Source organism: Cololabis saira, chromosome 9 (assembly GCF_033807715.1).
Source record: "Cololabis saira isolate AMF1-May2022 chromosome 9, fColSai1.1, whole genome shotgun sequence".
Taxonomy (NCBI): Eukaryota; Metazoa; Chordata; class Actinopteri; order Beloniformes; family Belonidae; genus Cololabis; species Cololabis saira.
In genome coordinates this window covers 29,144,261-29,171,899 of record NC_084595.1, presented here as the reverse complement: position 1 = coordinate 29,171,899, position 27,639 = coordinate 29,144,261, and the positions used below count along the sequence as shown (strand labels likewise).

Here is a 27,639-nt window from a genome sequence, read left to right as displayed (position 1 = left end):
AACATCATTTTCATTAATTTATCATCTACCAGCTAGCCACTGTCTCACTTCGTTCCTATCTGCTGTGCAAATGCAGAGAATCAAAAGAAAAAGCCTATGAAGGCAATTTGTTCTTCAGGGAGCTCCCCATTTCCCATAACCCTCAGAAAGCCCTTGGTCTCCAACCCCCTGGACATCAGCGTCATGATATCTTGGCAGCCAGGTCTAATTCTGTATTCAAACTTAATGGCTCCTGACAAACATTTCACCAGTCGACAGGGGACCGGAGGGAATGTGCCACAGCGAGCAAGACCACTCAGCAAATTCACATTAAACATTTCATTCCTCCTGCTTGGGCAAAATGAATTATTCATTCTTGATTCACTCACATTGATCTATCCAGGAAAAAAAAAAAAACTCCCCAAAACACCCAAAATGTTAACTGATTTGTGCAAATCCTTCCTCCATGCTAGGCCATCACACACATCTGTGTTTCTGACGTTCTCCTTGACCCTTTTCCTCACTCGCTGGGTTATCTCAAATAATCTCACACGCTCCTTATATTCTATTCATCAGAGCAGGAAGGAGCAGGAATTACAATACCATGTGCCTTGCAAGGTTAAATGCAATGGCAGAGGATAAAAAGAGAGGTTTCATATAAAACTGGCTCCGTTCTCCCTTCCTTGTACCCCCAGCCCACCCCCCTCAACAATACCATTTCAATTGAAAAGCACAGTGGTAATTAAATTCCAGCAGGGGTTTGGGGGAACTGTGCAGCAAGCTGTTGGGGTTGGTTGGGTGGATATGGGGGATGGAGGGGGGCTGCCCTGCCATAAAGATGACACAATTCAAGGGGACAGAGAAGGCGCTAGGCAGAAAAAGGAAGCAGGGTGACAAATGCCGTTTATTTGTGCACACTGCCAGATTTGGACCACTCAATCTTCATGACATTTAAAAAATAGAAAATTAAACGGATATTCAAACTCCACTGAATCACACATGACCTTTTCCCTAAACCAGGGATATTCCAGACAGATCTGTCATCTGCATCCACAACATTTGCAGCATAGTTTGGTCGTGCTTAGGAAGACGAGTGATTAGGCGGAGGAGAATTTGGCAAAGTCTTTGTGTTTCTATGTGTGTAAGTAAATATTTGAGACTCAGAAGGATGCTGGTTGTTGTTTATTCATATTATAGTGCTGCTAATCCAGAGCCTCCAGAGGCCTTGCACTCCTGCCGCTCCCCTTTGTCCGTCCTTCCTTAATGAAACTACACAACCAGTTCATCTTTTACCATAAAAATACATAAAAACATTCACACACTACAGAATTTTTCAGTTCCTGCATAATTTTACATAGTAACAATGATGTTTCAGTAATATATTAATGCAACATTCAGGAGAATACTTGAGATCAATTCCAAGTGGCATGGATTGGGCTTTGAAAATTCATTATAAGTGATCATAAATGAATTTTAAGTACATACTTATGATAATTTAGATTTTCTTTCCTTTCAGTTTCATGTTAAGGTTAATTCAAGATGCTCTCGTTAATTCTTGCAAGGTACCAAACATCCCTACATATCTAAAGTCCCAGGAGTAAATATAAATGTCAATAATCTAATCCAGTGCTTCACCTTCGCATCAACTTTTATCAAGCTCAAAGAGTAAAGCGGCGTTCCTAAAAAGCATTTGTGAAACTCTGGTGCCATCTAGCGGACAAAGTGTTTATGATTGTATCCTTGAGAAAATAATTGAGACGCTTCAATCCAAATATGAAATTTATTTCATTTTTGCTAGTTTTAAAAACCTTTTTCATTTGTTTCTTTTTTCAGCCACGAAAATCTATAAATATAAATGATGAAAGTCTGGTCCAGCTCCACAGCATTCAAAATGCTTTGGTGGTGTAGGCCCCCGATATCACGGTAATTCAATAAACCTCAGATCTTGTAGTAACAAAAACAGTGTATGGGTTGTCTTGCTGAGATGCAGATGGTTCTCAGTAACCACTTAAAACCTCGAGAATTTCCCCCTTGACGGAGGAGAGGGAATGCTGCTGGACCCCTGGTCCACCAATACTTGTTTCCCAGCAGTCAAAGCCACAGTCCCTCAAGTCCTGCAATGTGCTCTGGACAACTAAGGAGTCGGTTTCTGCAAAAAGGAAGAAAGCAGGAAATGGAAAAACCAAGTCAAAATAATGTCATGTCAAGAAAGCGCAGGGCAAGAAAAAAAATCTAACAGAACAACTGCTGTCTAATGCAAAAACTGAAAATACACATATGTCTTTCAGAGCAACCTTTCAGTTTATGTAATTTACACCAAAAAAGACAATCAAAAAAAAAATTACCCAAGGTACCCAAATTATTTATATATATATATATATATATATATACATATATATTTTTAGTACACACCTTCTCATTCAAACAAATGGGGAAGTTTGTCCAAAAGGTTTAGATCTACAAGATTATTCCAAACCTCTGATACATTGCTGCAGTTTGTTGCAAACGTAATGTTCAAAAATCAGAAAATCCCAGCACCAGTCCAGCGTGAAGGGCACAAAATGGACAGTATCACAATCACTAGGCACAAGTATAAACTTAAGAGCCTCAGATGAAAGTGCAGCTTTAAAAAGCACGAGAGACTTATACAGCAAACACTCCTCTGGAGCCTTAAACAGTCGTAAAACTGTCTCCTTAAAAACAGATGCAGTTCTCGCAGAAAGGCTTGAGAGGAAAACAAAGAGCATTTGAAAATCTATTTGGGGGATTTAAAACTCATTCATTTATAGTGTGCTACAGGCATAAACAAGGATCGCACTCGCAGGATATTTTGCTTTTTCTGTCAAAGAGAGGATCAAACAAACTCTCTCCCTCTTACTAGTTTCTCATAGATCCTTTAACCACACAATGAGGTAATCCCCCCCCCCCCAAACACACACACACTCATACAACCCTCTCATAGTCTACTTCCACCCAAAGACATGGACAGCGATGAACTTAATTAACATCCTGCATTTGCAGGAAAGGTTTACTTTCATCCACATAAAGTTAAAAATCAGGAGTCCGCAAATGAACATTCAAAGATTTCATAAGAACTGGTCTCCAGCTGGTATAACAGGAATAACACAATCAAGCTTTGGGTCTGTGCTGCAGCCCGTGGCATGGAGAACATTTCCCTGGTGAAGAAAATAGCGGATAAATTAAATTATCACTAAATATAACTCTGTGGAAATCTGTGGACTAAAAGAGGACAGCTTGTGCAGCAGGGAAGCACAGGGCACGATGGATGACGTCGAGGTTTAGCGTTCTGCCATGGTCATCCCAAGAAAAACTTCAGAGGAGCTATGGCTAGACCTTTAAAGAGCAGAGCATGCACGATGTCTAGGAACCTCACAGTCCTGGAGACCTTTGGCAGCAACAAAAGGCTGGAAATTGGAAATCCCACACAAGCAAGAGATGAAAGACTCAGCTGCGACAAAAAGCATTTACAGTCTGTGATGTTTGTTGCAGGGGGTGAGGAGATCTCGGTAAACAATAATCAGGGTGCCCAACCTTTTCATTTTACAGTATGAAAGAAATCTGTCATCATAGTAGCAAAATTAGGATGGTGGATGCCCGGACTGAAGGGTGCCGTTTTGCTTCTATTCAAATAATTTTAGTGAAAACTAGGGCTGTTCGATTTTGCCCAAAAATAAAATCTCGATTTTTTTCTCTCAAAATCCGATTTTCGATTACGATTATTTTGTGAATTGACAAAAGGCAAATAAATGATTTCAAATATGCTGTTTTTTTATTGAACATTTGCCCCATTGGGCTTTAAGTGCAAACTTTGCTCTTATTAAACCAAAAATGAATGAATAAAGTGCAAAGCTCTGTAAAATAAGTTGAAAAAAAGTTTTAAAAAATATAATAAAATATCAAGTTTTATCTCTGGAAAAAAAAAATCAGCAAATCAGCACTTGCAAACATAGAGTAAGTTATATTTCCAATTAAATAAAACAAGACATTTTCTAATTAAACTAAACTGGGTCTTTGCATGCTAAATAATAATGCAACCCATGAAGGAGGTAGAGGTGTGTAATGTCAGTCATTACATTTGCTATTCACATTTGCAAGTTTTTTGCAAGGAACACGAGCCGGTCTACCGCATGTGGCTTGAGGGATGCCCGGTGGCCGATGTTACAACGCCCCCTCCTACACTAAAGAGCCTCTCCGATGGGGCACTTGTCGCAGGTATTGACAGGTATTTCCATCAATCATTAATATGGTATCAATCATTAATATGTGTGCAGACAAGGGAAAAAAATAAAAATAATAATAATAATTGGAAAAAAAAAAGTGAAAATCGATTTTACGAGTTTCACGTTTTAACATCGTTCTAATTACATACCGGTAATCGCGATTACGATTTAAAATCGATTAATCGAACAGCCCTAGTGAAAACCTTTAAAATTCACACTAGTCACCCAGGACAGAGCAATCGGCCCACAGCACCTGGTCTCAGAAGTGTGATGCCACACCCTCCTCCTCCTGCGCCCGTCAGCTTGCTGTGGAGTCCTTTGGTCAACGTGACCCGGCACAGCGTGTCCAGAGCAGGGTGCCCCACACCCATCACGTTCAGGTGGTGCTGGTTCATGTCAATCAGCTCCTATACAGGATAGGATACAGCTGTAAATAACGCCTGCTGCAGTGGAACATTTGTAACGTATTAATGAATTTAACTTTTTTAAGCATTAATTATAACATTTGACCTCTTTCCCTTGAAAAGAGTGAGTATGTTATTGTTTCAACTGTAAACAATCTAATATTAATTGGTACCTCGAGAATATTGTAGTGATCTCCTGTGATGGGCTGATGAGTCATCTCTGACAAAACTCTCTCACAAGTGCAAGAAATGGCATCAACCGAGTCGAGCACGGGAGTCAAGATAGAAGGAAACTACAGGAGGGCAAAACAAAGCAAATCAAAATTTCCAGAATATCCAAGTACACAGTATTTTTGCTAAAAACCTCTGTGTGGAAATTGCACATTTCAAGTAGTTTTTGAAGGACAGCCTGTGTACAAATTGAAGAATGGCACTTTTGACTTTGATTGTATTCTACAACACCATTCAGGCCCGTCTCTCTGTTTCTCAGGCAGAAATCTGCAGACCTGCTGGTGTCACCAAGGAAACCACCCACAGGGCTGCTGGCTGAGAGTTTCATTTTAATATTTCCTGGAGGCACTCAACCCCGTGCTCTGAGGGATCTGTCATGCAAGTACTGGCTATTATATCAATTATAGTATTGGCAAGTAACACACAGGGGAGGCAAGAATCATTTAGTACCTTGTTAATTTTGTCCTTCACCCTGGCAACGAGTACCTTGGTACTACGTGGTACTTTGGTGTTAGTGAGGAGGATTCTTAATAATGGCACCCTGGAGGTAGGACAGATCAGAGAGGTCATCAGCTCATGCCCTCGTTTTGTACACAAATATTTGGTTGGTGTAAGCCAGAAGCAAACTCTGCCATTTGATTAATAGAAAATAACACGTTGTCAGTACCTGTTCAGCGGTATTATCTTCCCAGCTAAGAATCTCAGCATGCCGCCTGCATAAAATGAAACCAAAGCCATTAAATAGTTACTCATCAGCTGGTAATGAACAGTGAGGGTATAATATCCTGATGTTTCCATTAAAAAAACATCGTCACGGGCTTCCGGTTGGTGAGCAGATGGAGTAGACGCGTTTCGCGAGTGCTCCCGTGAGTGCCAAACTTTTTAAACCACCAAGCCCTCAAACTTTCAAAATTTTTACTTTAAAAGGGATTCCCTGTTGCTGTTTTTCTTTTTTTTTTGTCTCGAACGAGCCCACTTACCTCCGAGATGGCTTCGAAGAGCGGCAAGTCGGGCAAGAAGGACGACGCTGGCGCTGTCTTAACCCTGGCGGCCATTACCACGTTGCTGGAGGAACACCGCGCTGCCCTGGCCGCCGAGTTCAAAAATACTTTCAGTCAGCTCGACTCCAAACTCGACCAAACGCGGCTCGCGGTCGAGGACCATGGCCAACGGGTTTCGTCCCTTGAACTCGCCACAGAAGACCTCAGCCAGCGAGTTACGGACCTTGAAGGCATCTGCTCGACTCTACGGGATGAAAATGCTCGGCTGAAGGCCAAGGTGGTGGATTTGGAAAGCCGGAGCAGAAGGCAGAACATCCGTATCCTGGGCTTACCGGAGTCGACCGAGAGCGGTTCTCCGGCGGCTTTCTTCTCCAAGCTGCTGTGTGAGGTGTTCGGGAGCGATACGCTGCCGTCACCGCCAGAGATAGACAGAGCGCACCGCTCTCTCGCCGCCAAGCCGGCCCCGGGACAGAGACCGCGTCCGGTCATCATCCGCCTTCACCGGTACCAGACGAAGGATATCCTCATCAGGGAGGCGCGCCGGAGGGGAAAGTTGGAATATCGCGGCCAGCCCATCCGGGTCCTGGAGGATTACAGCCCCGAAGTTGCCAGCCAACGAGCGGAATACAGCGGAGTCATGTCGGAGCTCTACCAGCTGGGTCTGAGGCCGGCTCTGCTCTTCCCCGCCCGGCTCCGGCTCACGCTGTCCGGGGGGGCCAGGAAGTGGATCGGCTCCGTGGATGAGGCGCGCAAATTCATCACGAGTCGCAGCAAATCCTCAAACCCGCCGTAACGGGACTGTTGGAGGCTGCCACGGCTCCGCCTGCAGCCCGGTGCGGCTCACTGACGCTCACGGACTGACTTTTTTTTCTCTCTCTTTTTTTTTTACGTGAGTCACATTATTCCTGAGGGGAGGGTGAGTAACCCCGCGACAACCAGTATTTTCTCTGTTGTTAGTTGGACTGCCCCTTTGCAAATATTATTAATTTGCAGTTATTTTTGACTATTTGAGGGAAGGGGAAAAATAAGTGGTGAAGAGGGAGAGAAAAAAAAAAAAAAAAAAAGCTTTTCCGATTTACCTATAAGTTTTGTAATAATTGTAAGCTGTTAACCTTACTTTTACGCTGCTTAAGTCGGACGTTTTATATTTTATATTTTTGTAAAAATATTTCTGGGCTCATATCGGGACTTCCAGGTCAAGATTTGAGAGGGTATTCCTTTTTTTTTATTTACATCTACACGTTTTAAGGTGCTAATAGGTATACACCCATGATACGGGAGCAAAAGCTATTAGTGTGTAGGATAGGAAGATGTGTTATTGCACTATGTTTGTTTTGAAGAGCTTGCTGCTTTTTTTTTTATTTTTCTATAGCAGCTGTCTTAGTTGGGGGGGGTGGGTCGGGGGGATATGTCACTGCCAGAAACTTTGCATTAACTCTTTTCAACTCATTACTTAATGTGGGTCACATTCAACCTCCTTTCCGTTCTCTTTTTTTCTGCCTATGTCATTGTGCACACCTAATTTTTCTTCTTAGATATTATGAGTAGATACTTGAAGTTGGTGAGCTGGAATGTTAAGGGTCTGAATCACCCTGTTAAAAGGAAGAGGATCTTCTCACATCTAAAACACCTTAAAACAGAAATAGCCTTTCTACAAGAAACTCATATTCGCAGTTCTGATAATAGCCGCCTGTTCCCGAGGTGGTCAGGGCAGAGATTTCACTCCTCCTTTCAAGCTAAAGCCCGAGGAGTTTCAGTTCTGATCAGTCAGGATGTTTCATTTGAGCAGCACAATGTGATTTCTGACAAGTTTGGTCGCTACGTGATCGTTTCTGGGAAATTATTCAATACATTGGTCGTACTTGTGAACGTTTATGCCCCTAATTCAGATGATGCAGTCTTTTTTGAACGACTGTTTTCACTGCTCCCTGACCTTAATACATATTCTATCATACTGGGTGGTGATTTTAATTGCTGGCTCGACCCAGTCCTAGACCGATCCTCTACCAACCCCGGCACAGCAAGTAAGTCAGCCCGTCTTATTCAGGCGTTCCTTTCTGACTACGGTGTTTGTGATGTGTGGCGTTCTTTACATCCATGTGACAGAGAATACTCCTTTTTCTCACAAGTGCACCACACATACTCGAGGATTGATTATTTTTTTATTGATAATCAACTGATTCCCCTGGTCCATTCCTGTGCTTATCAGAGCATTGTCATTTCCGACCACGCTCCTGTGGTTCTAACCATGTCCCTTCCTGACCTACCTCAGAGAGACAGACAGTGGCGATTCAATTCAACTCTGCTGTCGGACACAAATTTTGTTAAATCAATGGAAACGGAAATAGCCTTTTTCCTATCCACGAATATGACTCCAGGAATGTCTAGTCTAACTGTCTGGGATTCCCTCAAGGCTTATCTCCGGGGACAGATTATATCCTACACTGCTAGGGTGAGGCAAAAATCTTATAGGGAGCGATCAGACCTTGCCCGCCAAATTAAAGAGGTCGATGAAGAATATTCTCGGACTAAATCCCCAGATCTTTACAAAAAGCGGCTAGAACTTAAAACTAAATTTGACCTGCTTACCACTCACCCAATTGAACAGTCACTTCTGAAAAGTAAAACCAGGTTTTATGTTTATGGAGACAAATCTGACAAATTATTAGCCAACCAACTTAAAGGCTCTAAGGCTAAACAAAATATTTCTAAGATTCGATTACCAAATGGCCATGTAACTACAGACCACTTACTCATAAATGAAGCATTCAGGGACTTTTATACCCAGCTATACACCTCGGAATCTCAGACTGATCGAGATGAGATTGCGGACTTTTTAAATAGTCTTAGTATTCCCAGTCTTTCACCAGATCTAAGGAAGACATTAGAAGAACCGATATCCCTGATGGAAATTACTCGAGCCATTTCTTCACTGCAGTCGGGTAAATGTCCTGGCCCTGATGGCTTCCCGGCGGAATTTCTAAAGAAATTTTCTAATTTGCTTTCCCCATTGCTATCTTCAGTTCTTTCAGAATCCTTCAGCCACGGTTCCCTCCCTCCTTCTTTTTCGGAGGCCTGCATCACCCTCATAGCTAAAAAAGGGAAGGATCCTACTGAATGCGCCTCCTACAGGCCCATCTCCCTCTTAAACACAGATGCTAAAATCCTAGCTAAAGTCCTAGCCCATAGGCTGGAGAATGTCCTCCCCACAATTATATCTGAAGACCAAACTGGCTTCATTAAAGGTAGGCAGTCTTACTTCAACACAAGGCGACTGTTCAATATTATCTACTCTGCCTCTGAGGCTATCCCTGAATGCGTTGTCTCTCTGGATGCGGAGAAAGCATTTGATCGCGTCCAATGGGATTATCTCTTTGCTGTGCTGGACAGGTTTGGTTTTGGTCCGAACTTTGCTCTGTGGATTAAACTTCTCTATTTACACCCAACAGCCTCAATTCGTACTAACTCTCAACGGTCAAAACCATTTAATCTGCATCGTGGAACCCGTCAGGGGTGCCCCCTTAGTCCCATGCTTTTTGACATGGCTATCGAACCGCTTGCCACAGCGCTCCGATCTTGTGAGGATGTGTCCGGTATCTGGAGAGGTGGCAGGGAACATAAGGTCTCGCTTTATGCCGATGACCTCTTGCTTTTCATCTCTCACCCTCTGGCCTCATTACCCCCTGCGCTGTCACTTCTCAGTCAGTTTGGGAAACTCTCAGGCTATAAACTGAATCTCAGCAAAAGTGAGCTTTTCCCTACCAATCTCGAATCGCATGCTTTAGACCTTTCCAATTTTCCCTTTAAAATCGCAAATGACAAATTCTCCTATTTAGGCATATCGGTGACAAGGAAACACAAAGACCTGCTCCAAGAGAATCTTATCTCATTGTTAAATGAGACCAAACAAACCCTTACACAATGGTCACCCCTGTTAATGTCTCTTGTGGGTCGCATCAATTCAGTCAAAATGACCATTTTACCTAAATTTTTGTACCTTTTCCAGACCTTACCACTCTTTATTCCTGGTTCTTTTTTTCAGTCCCTTGACTCAGTTATATCTTCATACCTATGGCGAGGTAAACGGCCACGTTTGAACAAAACTCACCTTCAAAAAATTAAGTCTGCAGGTGGTCTGGCCCTCCCAAACTTTCGTTATTACTATTGGGCTGCTAACCTGCGCTGCCTTGCATTCTGGTCCTTCCACTGCGACGGCGCTGACCGCCCTGACTGGGTGGCGATGGAGTTACATCCAACTGATGACCTGTCAATTCCTGCCCTACTCGGCTCCTCACTTCCACTTCCTTCACTTAAATCAATCAAAAACCCAGTGGTTAAACATTCTCTTAGAATTTGGGCCCAATTTAGGAAGTTTTTTGGTTTTCACAGCTTCTCTCTTCTTAGCCCCATTGCATCAAATCACTCTTTCAAACCATCCCTTGAGGACCCCACCTTCCAGGAATGGCACAGGAGGGGTATGATTCGTTTTAAAGATATGTTCATAGACGGCACCGTGGCATCTTTTGAGCAGTTAAGTAGTAAATTCAGCCTTCCAAAATCACATTTCTTTAGGTATCTTCAGGCTAGACATTTTGTTCTTTCCCAGACACCCAGCCCTGGTGCATCGATAGGCTTGACCACAGTTGACAAAGTTCTTGCCACAGACCCATTCAAAAAGGGGCTCATTTCGTCTTTCTATGGCATGTTGCTGGATCTTAAGAGTGCCCCTACAGATAAACTCAAAGCAGCATGGGAGCAGGACTTAGGGCTTCCCTTATCAGAGGATACCTGGGAGTCCATACTCAAACTGGTTAATACAACCTCCCTGTGCGCACGTCACTGCTTAATTCAGTTTAAAGTGGTACACAGGGCTCATATTTCCAAAGCAAAGCTATCCTCCATGTACCCAGATATTAGTCCATACTGTGTAAGATGTAAAGTAGCCGAAGCCTCTCTCATCCACATGTACTGGTCCTGCCCATGTCTAAATAAGTACTGGATGGAAGTATTTCATACTCTCTCTCTGGTGCTTAAAATCAGATTAGAACCAAACCCACTGACTGCCCTGTTTGGGGTCATGGAGGGAGGAAGGAAGTTAACCACTGCACAGGGGCACACTTTGTCTTTTGCCTCCCTTTTGGCTCGTCGGGCAATTCTGTTCAGGTGGAAGGATCCCTTCCCTCCTACTCGTGCACAATGGCTGGAAGACATCATGTCCTGCTTAAAACTGGAGAAAATTAGATACTCGCTTCAGAAATCAAATAAGTTCCAGAAAGTGTGGGGACCTTTTCTAGAAGCATTCCAGACCCTGTGAACTATACTTCATATTTCTTTTGTATTCCTAGTGCAGGCTTTTGATGATAGAGTGACCTCATATTGTGATTAGTAATCTGGCAGTGACAGGGGAGGGATTAGTTTGGTCTGTAGTTTGTTTTTGTTACTATTTTATATTTTTTCATACTGTTTAATTGTTTTTTATATTTTGTACACTGGTGTATGCTATGATTAACATGCCCATGCCTACTCAAAATATTTGTAATCGACATGCAGCATTTCACCTTTTTTTACTCTGTGAAAATTCCAATAAAAAGATCTTGAATTAAAAAAACATCGTCACTGAACGGAAGGAGGCAAAACGTATGCAGTGCCACATTTGACCATTTCATGCCTCACCCCATGTTCCCACAGCGTTGTCAACTCCTGAAGGATTTCCGTGGATGATCATCTCCCCTTGGAAAGCCCAACTGTTGATCCTCTCCAAGTCCTCCTGAGACCATCTGCAGTCATTTTAAAACGAAATCAGGGAAGTTCAACAAACCAACATGCTCCCATAGGAGAACAGGGACACGCAGTTGTGTATTAAATAATGATTGTACAGATGTTTGTTACTGGGCAATCTGACTCTGAAGGAAAAAAAACAAGTATAAGTGTAGAAATAAATGAAAATGCGATTTTGACTCTTCTATTTTCTTTTACTTTCGTTGATGCTTCCCTTTTTAAAAATGCCATCTGTGACAGCCAAGAAAAGGGAACATAATTGTTTATGAAATCTTCTCCATAAAAGATTTTCTCAAACAAAGCATGGTTTAAGAAGATGTTAAACGTTAAAAGGGCAATTGTATTCTCCAAAATGAAACACTCCAAAAAAGCCTCTGGAAAAGAAACACCTACTATTGTATAATGTATTATGATTTACATGTTATTATTAATAATAATAATTATTATTATTATGAGTATTATTATGAGTATTATTATTATTATTATTATTATTATTATTATTATTATTACTTCTCCAACCCAACCACATATCAGTTGAAAACATATTTCTTTCTAAGAATTGCGTCCAGCTAATGGCCAACATGAACATTATACAAAGCTAATGATGGAGACTCCTCCTAATAACATAAAGCCATTACCTGGCCGTGTGATCCCACTCTTTGAGAGGAGCAGGGATGGCACCACTTGAGCAGAGCAGAGCAGCAGCTACACACACTGAGAAGGCAGCACTTGACCCCAGTCCTGCTCCGGTTGGAAGCTCTGACCATACACACACCGTCAGGCTGGGCAGCTCTCTGACGGAATAATCAAACACTGAGCATTTGTTTCTATTTGTATCAGAAATCTGTTAAATTACAGTTATTAAAAGATGACTGCAAACGATTGTACTATTTCACACTGTACGTAAGTATTTACTGTTGAGGTCATTTGAGTTTTACATTTATGGTGGGTGTTATTTATAGTAAGCCATAGACCACTTTCATGCAGCAGAAACTGACTTGAGGCTTGAGTCGATGTCTCTCTGGGAGGCTGCTTTCAGCCAGAGAAGAAAATACTAAACTTATTGTCCAGTTCTCCTCTCACGGGAGAAACACATCCAGACTTGTTAAAAGGTGCAGAGTGGCCCAGTGCCAGACTCTCATTAGTGGCCATCTTGTCAGAAACCCTTCACCTCACAGACACGGCAGCAGCATGTCAGGGCCAATTAAACCCTCCAACAACCTGCACTTCTAATGTTCCTGAGCTTCTTTGCACGTTCACAGCTGCCGGGGCCTTAGACATTGTCTGTGTCTCTTAATTTCAAAGAGGGTTGTTTCTCTCAAATAACATCCCAAGTCAATAAGTGGGCATTTTGCAAACGAAACATTAACTTAAGAGCTGGGATGCATCAAGAGGTAAAAACTGCTGGAGTGCAGGACGGCAGTGAGGCAGAAACACCAGCGTAATAAACCCTCAGATGATCACCATGGACTTTTCTCTCTTCTTTTTTCACAGTATCAAAACAAGAGGTGAATAATACAGTTTATCATGAAGTTTTATCAAGCACATCTAACGTTGAGCTCATACAATAGTCGCTATGATCAACAACATAACAACCAAGTAATATCACTGTTGTACCCAACAGCCACATAAAATCACAAGAAGGAAAATTCTTGTCATTCTAAAAAAAACATAAGAATAATTGTTAATGAATTTAATTTAATTAAAAATGAAGAGTGCAGATAAAATCATGTCAGTTGTCACGTGCACAGCTGATTAAAACTGTTTTCAGCCTGGATTTGAACATTGTCAGAGTTAAGGTCTGTCTCTCACCTTCTGTTCCAGGTTTTAGGAACATAAAAGTGAAACGCAGCTTCACCTTGTTTACTCTGACTGAACACCAGCAGGAGACCAGTCCCGGAGGTTCAGAGTCTAAGTTGGTTCATATGGCTCTAACCTAACGTGTCCGAGATGAACTTTAGCGCTAAGCCATGAAGAGACTTGTAGCAAAGCAAAGCTGTTTTAAAGTCTATTCTCTGAGCGACAGGAAGCCAGTGCAGAGACCTGAGGACTGGACTAATATGGTTGTATTTCCTGGTTCTAGTCAGGACTCCAACAGCAGCATTCTGGATGAACTGCAGCTGTCTTACAGATCGTTTAGAGAGCCCAGTGAGCAGGCCGTTACAGTCGACTCTCCTGCCGGAGACAGACGCATGGATTAGTTCCTTTGATTCTGGCCATGCTTTTTAGATGGTAAAACGCTGCTGATGTTGTTGTTGTTGTTGTTTTAATGTGGCTGTTGAAGTTCAAATCTGAGTCCAATATCATTCCTAACCTCTGTAATAAGATCAGATGGTCAACTGTGTCAAAAGCAGTGCTGAGGTCCAGCAGAACTAAGACCGAGCCTGAAGAGGCTGCCAGACAATGACAGAATCAAAACAAGGACAAATAGATAAGATAAGCAACAACGCATGCTCCATTCAGAGCTACAGCTGATTTAAAATCCCCAAACAACCTTGGAATAATGTTTTCAGAGGGAACCTTAAGTACAGTACCTAGTGAAAACCCACACTGGGTCAGAGAGAACATGGAAACTATACCAAGGCCTGACTGCTAACTACTAATCCACTGTGCAGCCCAAACAAAATTCTGCCATTCCATCAATAAGCATAGAATAGAACCAGTCTGGCTGAAGACTCCACTGTGAATGACGGCTTGAACATCTGGGGTCTGATAAATAACTGAAACAATGTCTCTCTCACTATAACGTCTTTTATCCTCCCAAAGTACACAGAGAACAGACTTGGAGAACAGTCATGCTCTCAGTACTCAGCACAAAATGTTTCCTTTAACAAAAGTGTAACATTTCATGAACAAAGTCAGCAGCTATATAAAAACAGATACAATTGCAATCTTATGCACCTACAAAATTTAAAGCGTCATATTTTCAGATGCTGTTGCTTTCTTTTGCCTGTGGATAGAATGCATCAACATTCTTCCAGATGCTGCGGTTTTTCCCTCTTAAGATGGTGTGGTATGGCTTACACTACATACACAGAGGTAAACAGACGCAACATGAGGATCTGTTTCTGTATAATAAGGAAGTTAATATAAGAACAGCAGAAATGCCTCACCCTGATCCACACAGTGACAGGTAGATGTAAAGGAAGGCTAAGGTGGCCATGTTGCAGGTATCCAAGTTCCCATTGGTAACACCCAAAAATTCACGCAGTCTCCTCACAAGTTCAGCATCCAGACGCTGTGCCTCTTTCTTACCTTTTAATATTAGTCAAAAGACAAAACACACAATACACACTTTGATATGTCCATGTAATTAACAGATGTGTACTCTGTTTTATTTGGTTTATTTGGTAAGGAATTATTGATTTAGGAAGTGACCCTGATAAACATTTGCTAATGTTAAGAAACCTCTATAAATTACTACTCATACTTTATGTGAAGACTGAAATTACTGTATGATTTCTGCATATCTACAGTTTCAGTGACTTTTAATGTGTTCTGCATGTAATGAACCTTAGAATGCAGGATGATGATGGAAAAGTAAAACTGTAATGTAATGTTTGTCAAAGTGATACTTCCCGGTGCTACATCACTCTTACCATTGATAGAAGGGACAAGCTCCTTGAGTTCAGAAATGTCCCAGGAGTGGAAGGTATCGATATTTGGGAGGTTGATGCAAACCTTCCCATCAGAAGTGCCTTTCAGTTGCAAATAAGTTCTCAGGTTCAAACTCACAGCAAGAGCCACCTGTAACGAGGAAATACAAAAATAATGAAAGATCACATCTCGTGTGGGTATTTTAACTCTACAAGATTGAAGCGTGACAAGTCATGGTTTGTTGATAAACAAAAGCACTTTCACTATTGTACAAGAGGGAAATTAACACTCATAGCAACAAATAACAGAGCCAGGCACAATGCTAAAACATCAAGACAAGAACTCACACACCACCAGTGGTGGACAGTAACTGAGTAAATTTACTTGAGTACTGTACTTAAGTACATATCCAGAGGATTTGCACTTTACTTGAGTATTAGATTTCTTTGGTACTTATTACTCTTACTTGAATACATTTCCAAGACAAATATTTTTACTTTTACTCGAGTAAATTTCTAGGAAGGCTGAAAAGTACTCGTTACTTTCAGGTCTGCTCTTTTTTCTTCTTCCCTAAAATCCTATTGGACACAAGCTGTTTGTGTCAAAGAAGGAGACCTATCACAGTGCACGCTCTCAGACAGACATTGGGAGACAGCCAAGACAGACATGGGGAGACAGTTTGTTATGCTCTATATTGCTATATTGTACTGGTACATGTCCTTCCTGTAAAGTTAAGTGACTTCAACATTGAGTTATTGAAAGCAGAGATGTAGTTTTTTGTAAAGCAGTGGTCTTTGAGGGGGATCCAGACTTAGTTGGATGGTGCAGGTTCATTTGGTTTCAGTTCATGATTGTTAATAAACTCTGCATCATCTGCTGTCCTCTTATGATCCCATTCATTTGATTTGTTTTTGGTGTTTCTGCAGGTTTTATATAACATTGTGGTTCATCAGTGCAGCTGGTTTCAAAGAGTTAATTCTCACAAACAAGAGTTAAAAGATCCTTAAATTAATTTAGAAAAAATATAGTAATTTACTGATGTGGAAAATAATAAATGTACTCTTACTCTTACTCTTACTTTTACTTAAAGTAAATTTAAAAGCATTTACTTTTGGATACTTAAGTACCTTTAAAAGCAACGTCTCTACTCTTACTAGAGTAATATTTTGACTGAGCTACTTTTACTTGTTTTACTTTACTTGTACTTTTACTGGAGTAAATTTTGACCAGTAGTATTTGTACTCTTACTCAAGTACTGGGGTCGAGTACTCTGTCCACCTCTACACACCACTAAATACATTTAAGTTAACATTAACTGTGTGACGTGGAAAGTAGTAGATAAACACTTCACAAAACCAGAATCAAATATTTGAGGCAAACGTCAGCAGTAATAATAATAGTAGTAACAATAACACGCTCTCCTTACCTTTCCATGAACTACAGCATGCTCTCCGTGCAGGATCGCCTTCCCAGGGGCAGAGATCACGCAATCCGTGACTTGCATTGCTTTGCCCGGCTAATTTCACCTTTTCACTAATAGTATTATCATATGCTAGGTCACTTAATCCCCTGCAACAACAACAACAAGCGGTCAACAGTTCGGACCCACAGCTGTGTCCCTTGTGTCTTTCTTTTTATTTTAAAAACAATCGAAAAATAGGAGTTTAAAGAAGCATTTTCACGACGCAAGCCCCCTCAAGTGTTGCAAATGTAGACATTGGTCCATAGTGGCATGACTGAATAGTGCTAAAAACACAGCTGACACGCGGGAGGGATGTTTTCCATCGTCCAGCCTGCTGTTGCAGAAGCCTGAACACGTGTTCCTCCGACCAATCAGCAGCCAGTATTCTGCAACGACGCCATGGGTCGACCAATCACGCGATAGAAAAGGAAACGCCTACAACCTACGGATACTGCAGGGGACAAATTACCTCACTAAGCAAAATTCACCTTTGGCTGCCAACATTTAGCTCAATATGACTTCGTTTATCGTTAAAACTGCGCTCATCCGATGTGTTTTACAGACACCAAGAGTCGCAAGCAAGCATCGAGCACTGGAGCTGTTGTGTTCAGGCAGAAGGTATGTTAGGGTTTGTCTCAGTGTTATGTCATCTGAAAACTGTTGCAAAACTGACTTGCATTGCAGCTTCGAAGCGCTAAACAGTGACACGCTACAAATAATCCAATGAAACCAATAATATATTTCATTTTTCTGTTCTTGAATGTGTTTTTGACTGTTTTTTTTTTCCTATCTTCCTATGTTTTAGATTAGTTTAGATTGTCCTTTATTTCTCCCTTTGTGAAATTCGGGAAATTCGCTTTGTGTAGCAGCAGTACACTCAACACACACGCAGGGAAAGGGTAAAAAAAAAAAAAAAAAACTATAAAACTAAAATATAATTACAAAATATAAACAGTATATACATTGGAATGAAAAATAAAAAGTAGTGCAGTACGGGAAAGAAAGAAAAACAGTGCAAACAAAGCAGGTAGGATGTTTATGAGGTAGACAGATATTGTTAGTTATATAGTTAATATTTATTTCGGTCAATCACAAACAAAAATCAACAAACAAGATAACACAGGTTTTTCCCTGGTCAACATTGTGATTATTTGACCGAAAAGGTCTGGGCTTGAAGCATAAAGCTTATCTTGCCCACCAACTGAATAGAATATACAAAAAGAACAAATGAAGTATCATAAGTCTACACAAAATAATAATAATAATAATAATAATAATAATAATAATAATAATAATAATAATAATAATAATAATAATAATAATAGCAATAATAATGATAGCTCTGAAAACAGAAAGTGAAAAAATGCTAAGGAAACCGACAAAACCAATGTAAGTTGTGCATTCTTCTTTGTTTGCTTATTGGGTTTCTATATATGTGTCCATTACCTTTGCTTTGAATAATATATTGTATGCTTTTATTGAATTAACTAGTTTAAGGTCGTTATCTAATGAGTTCCACAGTTTTACTCCTAAAACAGATATACATCTGCCCTTTGTATTTGTTCTTATTGCACATGTTATTTCCTCAACAGTTATGCCACCGGAGGAAACAAGGCACCCAAAATCTACACCAAAACTGGAGATAAAGGTGATTTGTCAGATCAATTCTGAAAACTTTGTTACAGATGTCCTACAACTAATTATATTAACACAAGTCGATTATTGCTGTTCAGGGTTCTCCAGCACATTCACTGGTGAAAGGAGGCCAAAGGAAGATCACATTTTTGAAGCCTTAGGAAATACAGATGAGCTGTCATCAGCAATAGGGTAAGTTCTTTATCACTCCAGCATCACATTTATAAGGCATAATAATGGCCTTGGCATGGACGGTAGTGTCAGTTCTTTTTTTAACCAAAGGTTGGCTGATAGATCTCCAGCCCCAAGAAATGCCAGAGTGCCCCTGGGCATGACACTAAATACCAGATAGCTCCAGCCACTCAGTTTGTGTCCCAAGCACAGATGAATGTTGAGTGATGTGCCAGGAGGAGCATCCAATATAAAAATTTGTGCAAAATCAACATGCAGAGCACAATAATTTGCTGAGGCTACCCATAAAAAGGGCAAAGCCAAAACATTTGCTTTCCCGAAACGTTTATCATAAAAAGTCATAATTCACATGCAAAGGTAGTTTTTAAAATGCTATACGTCTGTCAGGCAGAAAAACTATTGAAATGAGAGAAGAAGAAAAACTTTGCTTAAACAGAGGTCCCCCCCTCAAGCTATCACTTTGTGGACAAATAAACTCCATAAACATGAATATCCAACCAAAATTCATATATCTATTTCAATGCATCCCGATATTTATTCCCAACTCATTCTTTTTGTCACTCAGTTCAATTGTTTCTTCATATATTTGGCAGCGTAAGAGGCCTAGACTTAACAAAACCTTGCTTCAAAGACTCAAAAAAGATTGAGGTATGGGGCTCCCTGAATTCGGCCACTGCTATTGGGCTGCTAACATTCGCTGTATGGCATTCTGGACCACCCTCATCTCCCTAATGGTGCAATTGAACCCTCCTGGAGCTCAATTAATGCAAAGATGTCTCTCTCAAGGTGCTCTTGGGCTCATCCCTTGATGGCCCTTCCTCAAAACATCTAGATGATCAGGTGGTGTGTAACACCGTTAAAATATGGACCCAGTTTCGTAAATACTTCGACCTAAGGCGCCTTTCCCTCCTGAGCCTATTCCCAACCTTTTCATTCCTTTGTGCTTTGACCCATCCTTTAAGACCTGGCATAGGAATGGTATTGAACTGGTGACTGTTTTGCCTCCTTCAACCATCTTTTTGAAATACAACTTGCCAAAAAAAAAAAAACTTTTTTTTTTTTTTATAATAACACGCTAGACAATACATTCGCTACCTAGCTTTCCTTCAAAACCATATACCAACCCTATGGATACCTTTCTTTTCCTTTGACCCAGTATCTAAATGTGCAATGTCTAAATTATACAAGAACATATCAACACTGTCACGCCCAGTCCTGCATAGGTTTAGATCGGCCTGGGAGCAGGACCTGGGACCCCTGTCTGATGACCTGTGGGACTCTATATTACGGGCAATACACAAAACCTTACTCTGTGCAACACATGGTCTGCTTCAATTTAAATTTTCACATGTCCAAGACCAAGCTGTATAGTTTTTACCCTAGTTTAAGTCCAATCTGTGATGAATGCAAGACCGACAATGGTATCTTTTTACACATATATTGTCTGTGCCTCAAGATACAGATATTCTGGAATAATGTTTTCAATACTTTATCTAAAATATTGGACAGCGATTTTGCCCCTAACCCCAGTGTAGCTCTATTTGGCATTTCCACATTTGACAACTATGTCAACTATTTTGCATTGCTGCTGGTAAGACGTGCTATTCAGCTAAAATGGAGGGATGCAGCCCCGCCCATGCTGAGCCTGGGGGTACAGGACATAATGTCCTGTCTCAAGTTGGAGATGTTGCATTTCTCTTTCGGCAGCTCAAAAAGAAAGTTCTATAAAAAATTGAATCTTTTTTCAATGTATGTGTAAAACCCTCCACTTTTGGTTTTGTTCTGTTTTTTCAATTAAAATGAGAGAATAAATAGAGTCCCTCACATATTGCACTCAACTATAAGCTTAAAAGCAACGTTAAAGTGCAATAGACTATTCCAGCAAGTCTTGGCTTCAAGGCTTTCAGTAAAAGATGCAGGTAAGTTGTGGAATATGTATAAAATGCAATGGGGGAAAAAAAATAAATGAACAGCCTCTGGCTTACTTTTCAATCTCAGATGTGGGAGGTTGTGACATACAGGAATTCTGCAGAAGAAGCTTACAGCTTCTTTTTTCAGATATATGGCATATAAATGCTGTGAAGTCAGGCATATAAACAATTGTTTTTGCAAACTAATGAAAAAAGGCAAAAGCAGGACATAGATCTATTTCTGAGTTAGATTTATTTTTTATTTAATGCAAAACAGGTAACAATACGAATGCGCAAAACATTTCTATTGTTACAATACAGGGGTGTGTGAGAGAGTGTGTGTGTGTGTGTGTGTGTGTGTGTGTGTGTGTGTGAGAATATTTGTTTGGTTCTCGAAAAAAAATAAAAACAGGGCGATTGATTCTCAGGCAAAACAGAAATGGAGATTCAAAATAAATAAAAAATGACAAATCAGGTGTGTTGAAAGTTGATGAGTGGCGACCAGCTGAGTGTGATAGTGTGATAATCTAAACTCAATAATGAGTTTGAAATTTTAAATGTATACACTCTGCATACATTTTTTTTAAACCTACAATTATCACAAAGGGGCAGTTTATTTTATTTAATTTAAGATTTATTTAAAAGAAAATGCATAAGTAACCGGAGCGAAATCTTTGGCATTTACAGGAAGGATACAAAGGCCCTTACCAATGAGCAAAATCGTGGATTCATTCGAATGTATTTTCTAAAGCACATTTAAAACAACCTCAGCTGACCAAAGTGCTGCACAGGCTAAACAAATAAAAATCCCTAAATAAAAATGGCCTTCAAGTGTGAGTTGGGTAACTTTTGTGCCATGACAGCTGAATTTATCAAAGAAGGTAGTGTATCGTTCAGCTGAGCTGTTGGGATTATAAATTACTTTGATAGAGTGCATTTAATAAAACTGTTGGGAGAAGACTAGAAGGCATTGTTTAATAATCCTGTATAATTTGCATCCTCTGATTGTAAGACTTTGTGACTGAAAGTGACTTTTGTTACAGATTGGCCAGAGAGTTTTGCCTTGACAAAGGCCACACATTCACATATCAGCTGGACAAGGTTTGATTTGCATGTTGCATTTGCTAGCCCTCTCTAGCTTTGGCAATGAACATTTGCAGGTGATAAGACGTGCCTCTTTTGTATATTGCAGATACAGTGTGTTCTACAAGACATAGGCTCAAATGTTGCTACTCCTCGATCCTCTGCAAGAGAAAGTCATATGAGTATGAAAATGCACCAGTTCTACATCAATAATAATTATTTTTATTTACATCTCTTGTGCTAAAAGACTTTTGGGTTTTTTTTCTTTTCTGTTTTCACAAGAGAGAACAAAATTTACTAGTCAGCCAATTGCAGACCTGGAAACGTGGATTGATAACTTCACGGGGGAACTCCCACCACTGACCAACTTCATTTTACCGGTAAGATCGTTTGTTCTTCTATATACATGTTGTCATAAGAGCTTAAGATTTCATATTTCTTTTTTTTTTTATTCCAGTCTGGTGGGAAGAGTAGTGCATCCCTGCACTTAGCTCGGACCGTATGTCGGAGAGCAGAGCGCAGGTCAGTTTCTGCATCTTCTCTGTATTTTATATAATTTGTGTGTCCTGTTTCATTGTTACTTTATTCTAAACAGTTCGGACTTCTTGTTACAGTGTTGCTCCAATTGTACGCTCAGGGGAAGCAGATCCAGATGTGGCCAGGTTCCTCAACAGGTCAGTCTTGTGCATGATACACACAATAACAGTTTGTTTTTAAAACAACACTTCTGAAGAACATCGTCTATTTTCACTCAGGTTGAGCGACTACCTGTTCACAGTTGCCAGATATGCAGCCATGAAAGAAGACAAAGAGGAAACAATCTACACCAGATCTGAATGATCACATGCTTACGAGGATTAAGACAAAAGCTTAATTTGTTTCTTTCTTGGATAATGTTGAAAGACTATCCAGCCATGTTGTAAATACATATCACTTGTATGTTTATCCTTTTTAATGCCGTGGGCAATGTCAAATCAAAGATAAAAGCAGTGCATCTAAAATATTTGTATCTGTTTATTTGATTTTAAACTGTTTCTCATCAAACAAGGTTGTTTTTCATAGACATTTAAACTAATCGTCACTAGTTGATTCCACACTGAGGTTAAAGAAAACTTTGGATATCATCTGACGTAGTGTCTCACATAAGTTACCATGTGCCCCTCCATATCAGGCCATTTCCTGACCAGTGACCATGACTGGCCGGTCCAGTGAGGTCCTGTCATCAGAATCCCACACCACAGTCACAGGATCTGGCACCAGCCCTGACTCTTCTGGGACAGAGTGCAGGCCCATGTCATTAGAGACAGATTCCTCTCTTCATAAGGTGGAAAACGCAGATAGGTGACACACTCAAAACGTGAGCTTCTTAGCAGGCATGCTTTTCTGTGAGAGAAGGTATCAAAGCTGTAGCGGCCTTGGAAGGAGCCCATTCCACAGGCACCTGGACCAATAAATAAGTAAGAGTTAATGTTGCAACGATACATCACTTGTTGGCAACATTCTATGCATGCACAGTTTACTTGACGTCTCAAACTTACCTACTCCACTGAAAGGTAGAGCCACCATCATACTCTGCAGGATGCAGTCATTTGCACAAAAGCTTCCACTAGACGTTTCACTCATGACTCTCGAAATTACCTGTTTTGTCACAAAGGTCAAAACATGAAATGCAGTTGGCTAAGCCAGGAACATGAATCAATTAAATCTCCTCATCTTAATTGATTGTCATGTACCTTGCTGTTGGTTGAATATGCATACACACAAAGGGGCTTATCCTGTTTATTTATAAACGCAATTGCCTCATCCACATCATTTACAGTCAGTATTGGCAGAACTGGGCCAAAAATCTCCTGCTGCATGATGGGGTCTGAGTCTGCCACATCTGTCGCAATTGTCGGAGCTTCAGATAAAGAGAAAAACACAGTATAAAGCCTTATTTCAGGTATTCCTGGGTCTTGGTCTGAAGGATTATGCAATATAATTCTTACCAATATACTTTTCTGCCTCTGTCACTTGCCCACCAACAACCACCTTGCCAGATCTCCACAACACATCTCTCGTACGGTTGAAAATGTCCAGATTAACCATGCGGCCGAAGCTGCGGGAATCTCGGGGATCAGGACCAAAGAACTCCATAAGACAGCACTTCAGGGCTTGCACCAGCCGTTCTTTCACATCTGTGTGGCACAAAATGTAGCTGGGAGCCAATAAGCTCTGGCCTGCATTGTGGAAACGAGCCCAGGCAATGCGCCGCACGGTGGTGGCAACATCACAGTGCTGGTCCACGTAACACGGGTTCTTGCCTCCCAGAATCAGGGTGATGGGCGTGAGAATGCGGGCTGCAACTGCAGCAATCTTACTTCCTTCCTCTCTGTTTCCTAGATAATCATACTTAATGCATTACAAATGATGCAATTAATTCTCCAAAAATATTTAAAGAAGATTATGTATTTGTTTACCTGTATAAAAAACATGATCAAATTTGAGTTCCACAATCTCAGGCAAGTCACTGATGCCTGCAAGAATCACATGGAAGCACTCCTTGAGGAAAATAAGAATTGTATATCAGATAATTCATTTTTACTAGAGAATCATCCTCACAGCTCACAACGTAGTAATCACACACAAACACCAATATCAAAACGACTCTTAATCTTGTCTTGAATAAGAAAAAATATTCCTGCAATGCAACATTTCAGCATTTCAAAATCCATTTTCACACAACAATGACTAAATCAATATTCCCATAAAAAAAAAAAGAAAGAAATACTGAGTAAAGGGAAATGCTGAAGTAGATTCATACAACTGAGTCAGTAAACTACTCTTGTGGAGGCTACAGATATGGAGGGTAGTTTGTTCTGTTTGCAGCCTGCAATTATATTATTCTTCCATCATTCGAGGTGCGAGTCCTATTTGACACAATGTTTATTGGAACACAAATATCTAATTTTATTAAACTTTCTAAAAGTATATCTCAATAAATGTTCAGAAGATCAATATTTCTGTTTCTTCCCATCACTCAATTCTTGACAAATTAGAGTTATCCAATGTTTTTAAACATGGTTCAATATAGTTGCAACGTACAGCAAAAACATGATTATACATTCACTTTTGGTAATCTGATAAACATTTTGAAAAGAATACAATTCAGATGGAGTAAAATAGAATGTTTACATGTATATTTTGCTGCTTTTTTAACTTCCTCAGTTAAACAAAGTCCTTCTCCTTCTCCATATTAATATTTTTACTTTATTCAAGACTCAATACGTCTCCCAGTATCCAAGTTATATCATCAGCCATACTCTTACAGGTGTCAAGATACACTTTATAACTTCTTAAGGCATTCTGAGCAGTTTTCTTTGCTCGCTTACTCACATTGTCCAAGTAGAAAGGAATAAGGCGATGCAGTAGCTCTGCTGTGTGCACAGTGAAATCAGAGGGGCTGATAAGTGCGCAGTTTCCTACACAAATGAACACAATACCAGTAGTCAGAAAATCCTCAGTAAGCCTGTGTGTATACGTTTGAAAATGACTGCTGCACCTGCCGCGATGGCCCCGACCAGTGGCACCAGACACATCTGAACAGGACTGCACCAGCTCCCTATGATGAACACCACCCCCAGCGGTTCACTGACCACCACACACTCGTCCATCGTGGTGGACTGTACCAACCAGACAAGCTGAACATTAGCTAAGCAGTAAAGCAAAACACTCAAGTGAAAGCCAGTAGGAAACAGGTTGACTTAGAGCAGAAAACACAGCCCACCGGATTCTTACAAAGGTCAATGCAACTTAGGTCTAATCTGCTTTGTTGGAAGCACAATACATTTTCTTTGTAGAAGCTGGACTGGAATGTTCGCCTTACAAAAGTTATGTAAACTTTAAATAATCCCAATATTATTATTATTGGGAAGAAGACGTTGTGGAAGGGGCATTACAAACAGCGATCTCACCAGGTTCTTTTCCACAGACTGTGGTTGCATCCACTTCTTAAGGTTGCTGATGGCGTGAAGGACCTCATTCTTGACCATGATGAGTTCAAACACAACTGTTTCAAATCGGGGCTGGTTGGACATGTACAGTGCAGACAAGTATGGGGAGAAATTAAACGTTTGGACCGCCTAATTGGTTTTAACAGTTTAAAAGATGACAACAATGCAGCAAATGCAAAATATTGTAGGGGACAGCATCAACTCTCACCTTGTGAAGATCCCTTCCAAGAGCATCCACGAAGTCACACTCATGTTCCTCCAGCATCCGGATCACAGCCTCCAGCTGGACCAGTCTGAAGCTTTCTTTAAGGGTGCGTCCAGCCTGAAATGCCAATCTGGCCCTCCTCAGTAGATCCACACACTCCAGAGGGTATGTCTTTAAACAAGGTTCCCCCAGCCTGGTCCTGGAACAGTACGACTAGTGTTAGCACCACAGTTCTGTGGAGAGATCTGCTTCAGTGTTTACATTATCACCATACCTGCGTGCAGTGGTGGACAGTAACGGAGTAAATTTACTTGAGTACTGTACTTAAGTACATATCCAGAGGATTTGTACTTTACTTGAGTATTAGATTTCTTTGGTACTTATTACTCTTACTTGAATACATTTCCAAGACAAATATTTTTACTTTTACTCGAGTAAATTTCTAGGAAGGCTGAAAAGTACTCGTTACTTTCAGGTCTGCTCTTTTTTCTTCCTCCCTAAAATCCTATTGGACACAAGCTGTTTTTGTCAAAGGAGGAGACCTATCACAGTGCACGCTCTCCACTGGGATGTACGTAAAGCGGAAATACGTCAAGCCTCCTCAAAACGATACCGCCAAAGTAGCCTGCGTTTGTCAAGACAGAGCCGCAACAAGTCAAGACAGAGCCGCAACAATGGCTACGCCTGCGATGAGATGTAGTTTTTTGTAAAGCAGTGGTCTTTGAGGGGGATCCAGACTTAGTTGGATGGTGCAGGTTCATTTGGTTTCAGTTCATGATTGTTAATAAACTCTGCATCATCTGCTGTCCTCTTATGATCCCATTCATTTGATTTGTTTTTGGTGTTTCTGCAGGTTTTATATAACATTGTGGTTCTAAAAGCAGCACATCAGTGCAGCTGGTTTCAAAGAGTTAATTCTCAGAAACAATAGTTAAAAGATCCTTAAATTAATTTAGAAAAAATATAGTAATTTACTGATGTGGAAAATAAGAAATTTACTCTTACTCTTACTCTTACTTTTACTTAAAGTAAATTTAAAAACATTTACTTTTGGATACTTAAGTACCTTTAAAAGCAAGTACTTTTCTACTCTTACTCGAGTAATATTTTGACTGAGCTACTTTTACTTGTAACGGAGTAAATTTTGACCAGTAGTATTTGTACTCTTACTCAAGTACTGGGGTCGAGTACTCTGTCCACCTCTGCCTGCGTGTTAACCATCCATTCATCTGACAGACAAAGCAAGCTTTCATTTTTCCCTGTCATGTTTTATTCCAGTTTTAAAAATAAATGAATTAAAATCAATCTCTAGTGTTGGCTTCTGTGAACATAGTATTATGAAGGTAAGCCTGCGCACTCGCTCAGTAAAAAGCCTCACTTGCAGGGAGGATGGGGGAATAACTCCAGTCAGGTGATGCACATAAAACTAACAAGGATACTGTCTAACCTTGATCTCAACCTCCCAGTGTTCCAGCAGTAGTATATCCCCCTATTCTTTATCCATTTAAAGTGATTAAACACGTTTAATCAAATTAATATGGAAAGTGGCAACTTGTTAAGGAAGAAAAACCTGACAAGAAAAAGAAAGGAGGGGTGAAATGAATAGTTTATTTTACCTGCGCAGCGCTTTGAACCATCGGGTTGGAGAAGGACTTGGAGGACTACTCATCATGGTTGTCTCGGAGGTTCAGGCTCATGCAGCTCATATATTCCCTCAGAATAAGACGCGGTTCACCTCCTCACACGGACCCCGCAGCAGAAACTGGCTCCTCTAATCCGCCATGCGCGGCATTTAGGATAACAGCAAAGGCATCAGGCTGCCAGCAAGCAGTCGTGAACCTCAAGCCTGAATTATGGTTCTGCGTTAAATCGACGCAGCGCCTACGGCGTAGGGTACGGCATAAGCTTTGCGTTGGTGTAACGCGGAAC

General features: G+C 40.7%; 3 protein-coding genes across 3 annotated transcripts; 1 reads left to right on the top strand and 2 right to left on the bottom strand.

Moving 5' to 3' along the window:
* Positions 1–459: 459 nt before the first annotated feature.
* mvk (mevalonate kinase) lies at positions 460–17,021 on the bottom strand. The gene is made up of 10 exons (XM_061729119.1): positions 16,658–17,021; positions 15,234–15,381; positions 14,748–14,889; positions 12,273–12,428; positions 11,530–11,633; positions 5,523–5,568; positions 5,306–5,396; positions 4,798–4,917; positions 4,474–4,627; positions 460–2,128 (listed from the first exon to the last, which is right to left on the bottom strand). Exons 1-10 carry the CDS (start codon positions 16,733–16,735, stop codon positions 1,977–1,979), a joined length of 1,191 nt encoding a protein of 396 aa, XP_061585103.1. The 5' UTR covers positions 16,736–17,021; the 3' UTR covers positions 460–1,976.
* A 134-nt stretch (positions 17,022–17,155) lies between these two features.
* On the top strand, positions 17,156–22,505 carry mmab (metabolism of cobalamin associated B). The gene is made up of 9 exons (XM_061729118.1): positions 17,156–17,311; positions 18,286–18,341; positions 18,427–18,520; positions 21,474–21,531; positions 21,623–21,695; positions 21,796–21,893; positions 21,971–22,035; positions 22,128–22,187; positions 22,269–22,505. Exons 1-9 carry the CDS (start codon positions 17,208–17,210, stop codon positions 22,351–22,353), a joined length of 693 nt encoding a protein of 230 aa, XP_061585102.1. The 5' UTR covers positions 17,156–17,207; the 3' UTR covers positions 22,354–22,505.
* Positions 20,952–27,502, bottom strand: aldh3b2 (aldehyde dehydrogenase 3 family, member B2). The gene is made up of 10 exons (XM_061729116.1): positions 27,327–27,502; positions 25,714–25,909; positions 25,467–25,577; positions 25,055–25,175; positions 24,889–24,974; positions 23,973–24,054; positions 23,502–23,891; positions 23,247–23,413; positions 23,052–23,151; positions 20,952–22,954 (listed from the first exon to the last, which is right to left on the bottom strand). The coding sequence occupies exons 1-10, from the start codon at positions 27,380–27,382 to the stop codon at positions 22,755–22,757; spliced, it is 1,509 nt and encodes a 502-aa protein (XP_061585100.1). The 5' UTR covers positions 27,383–27,502; the 3' UTR covers positions 20,952–22,754.
* Between the last annotated feature and the right edge of the window lie 137 nt (positions 27,503–27,639).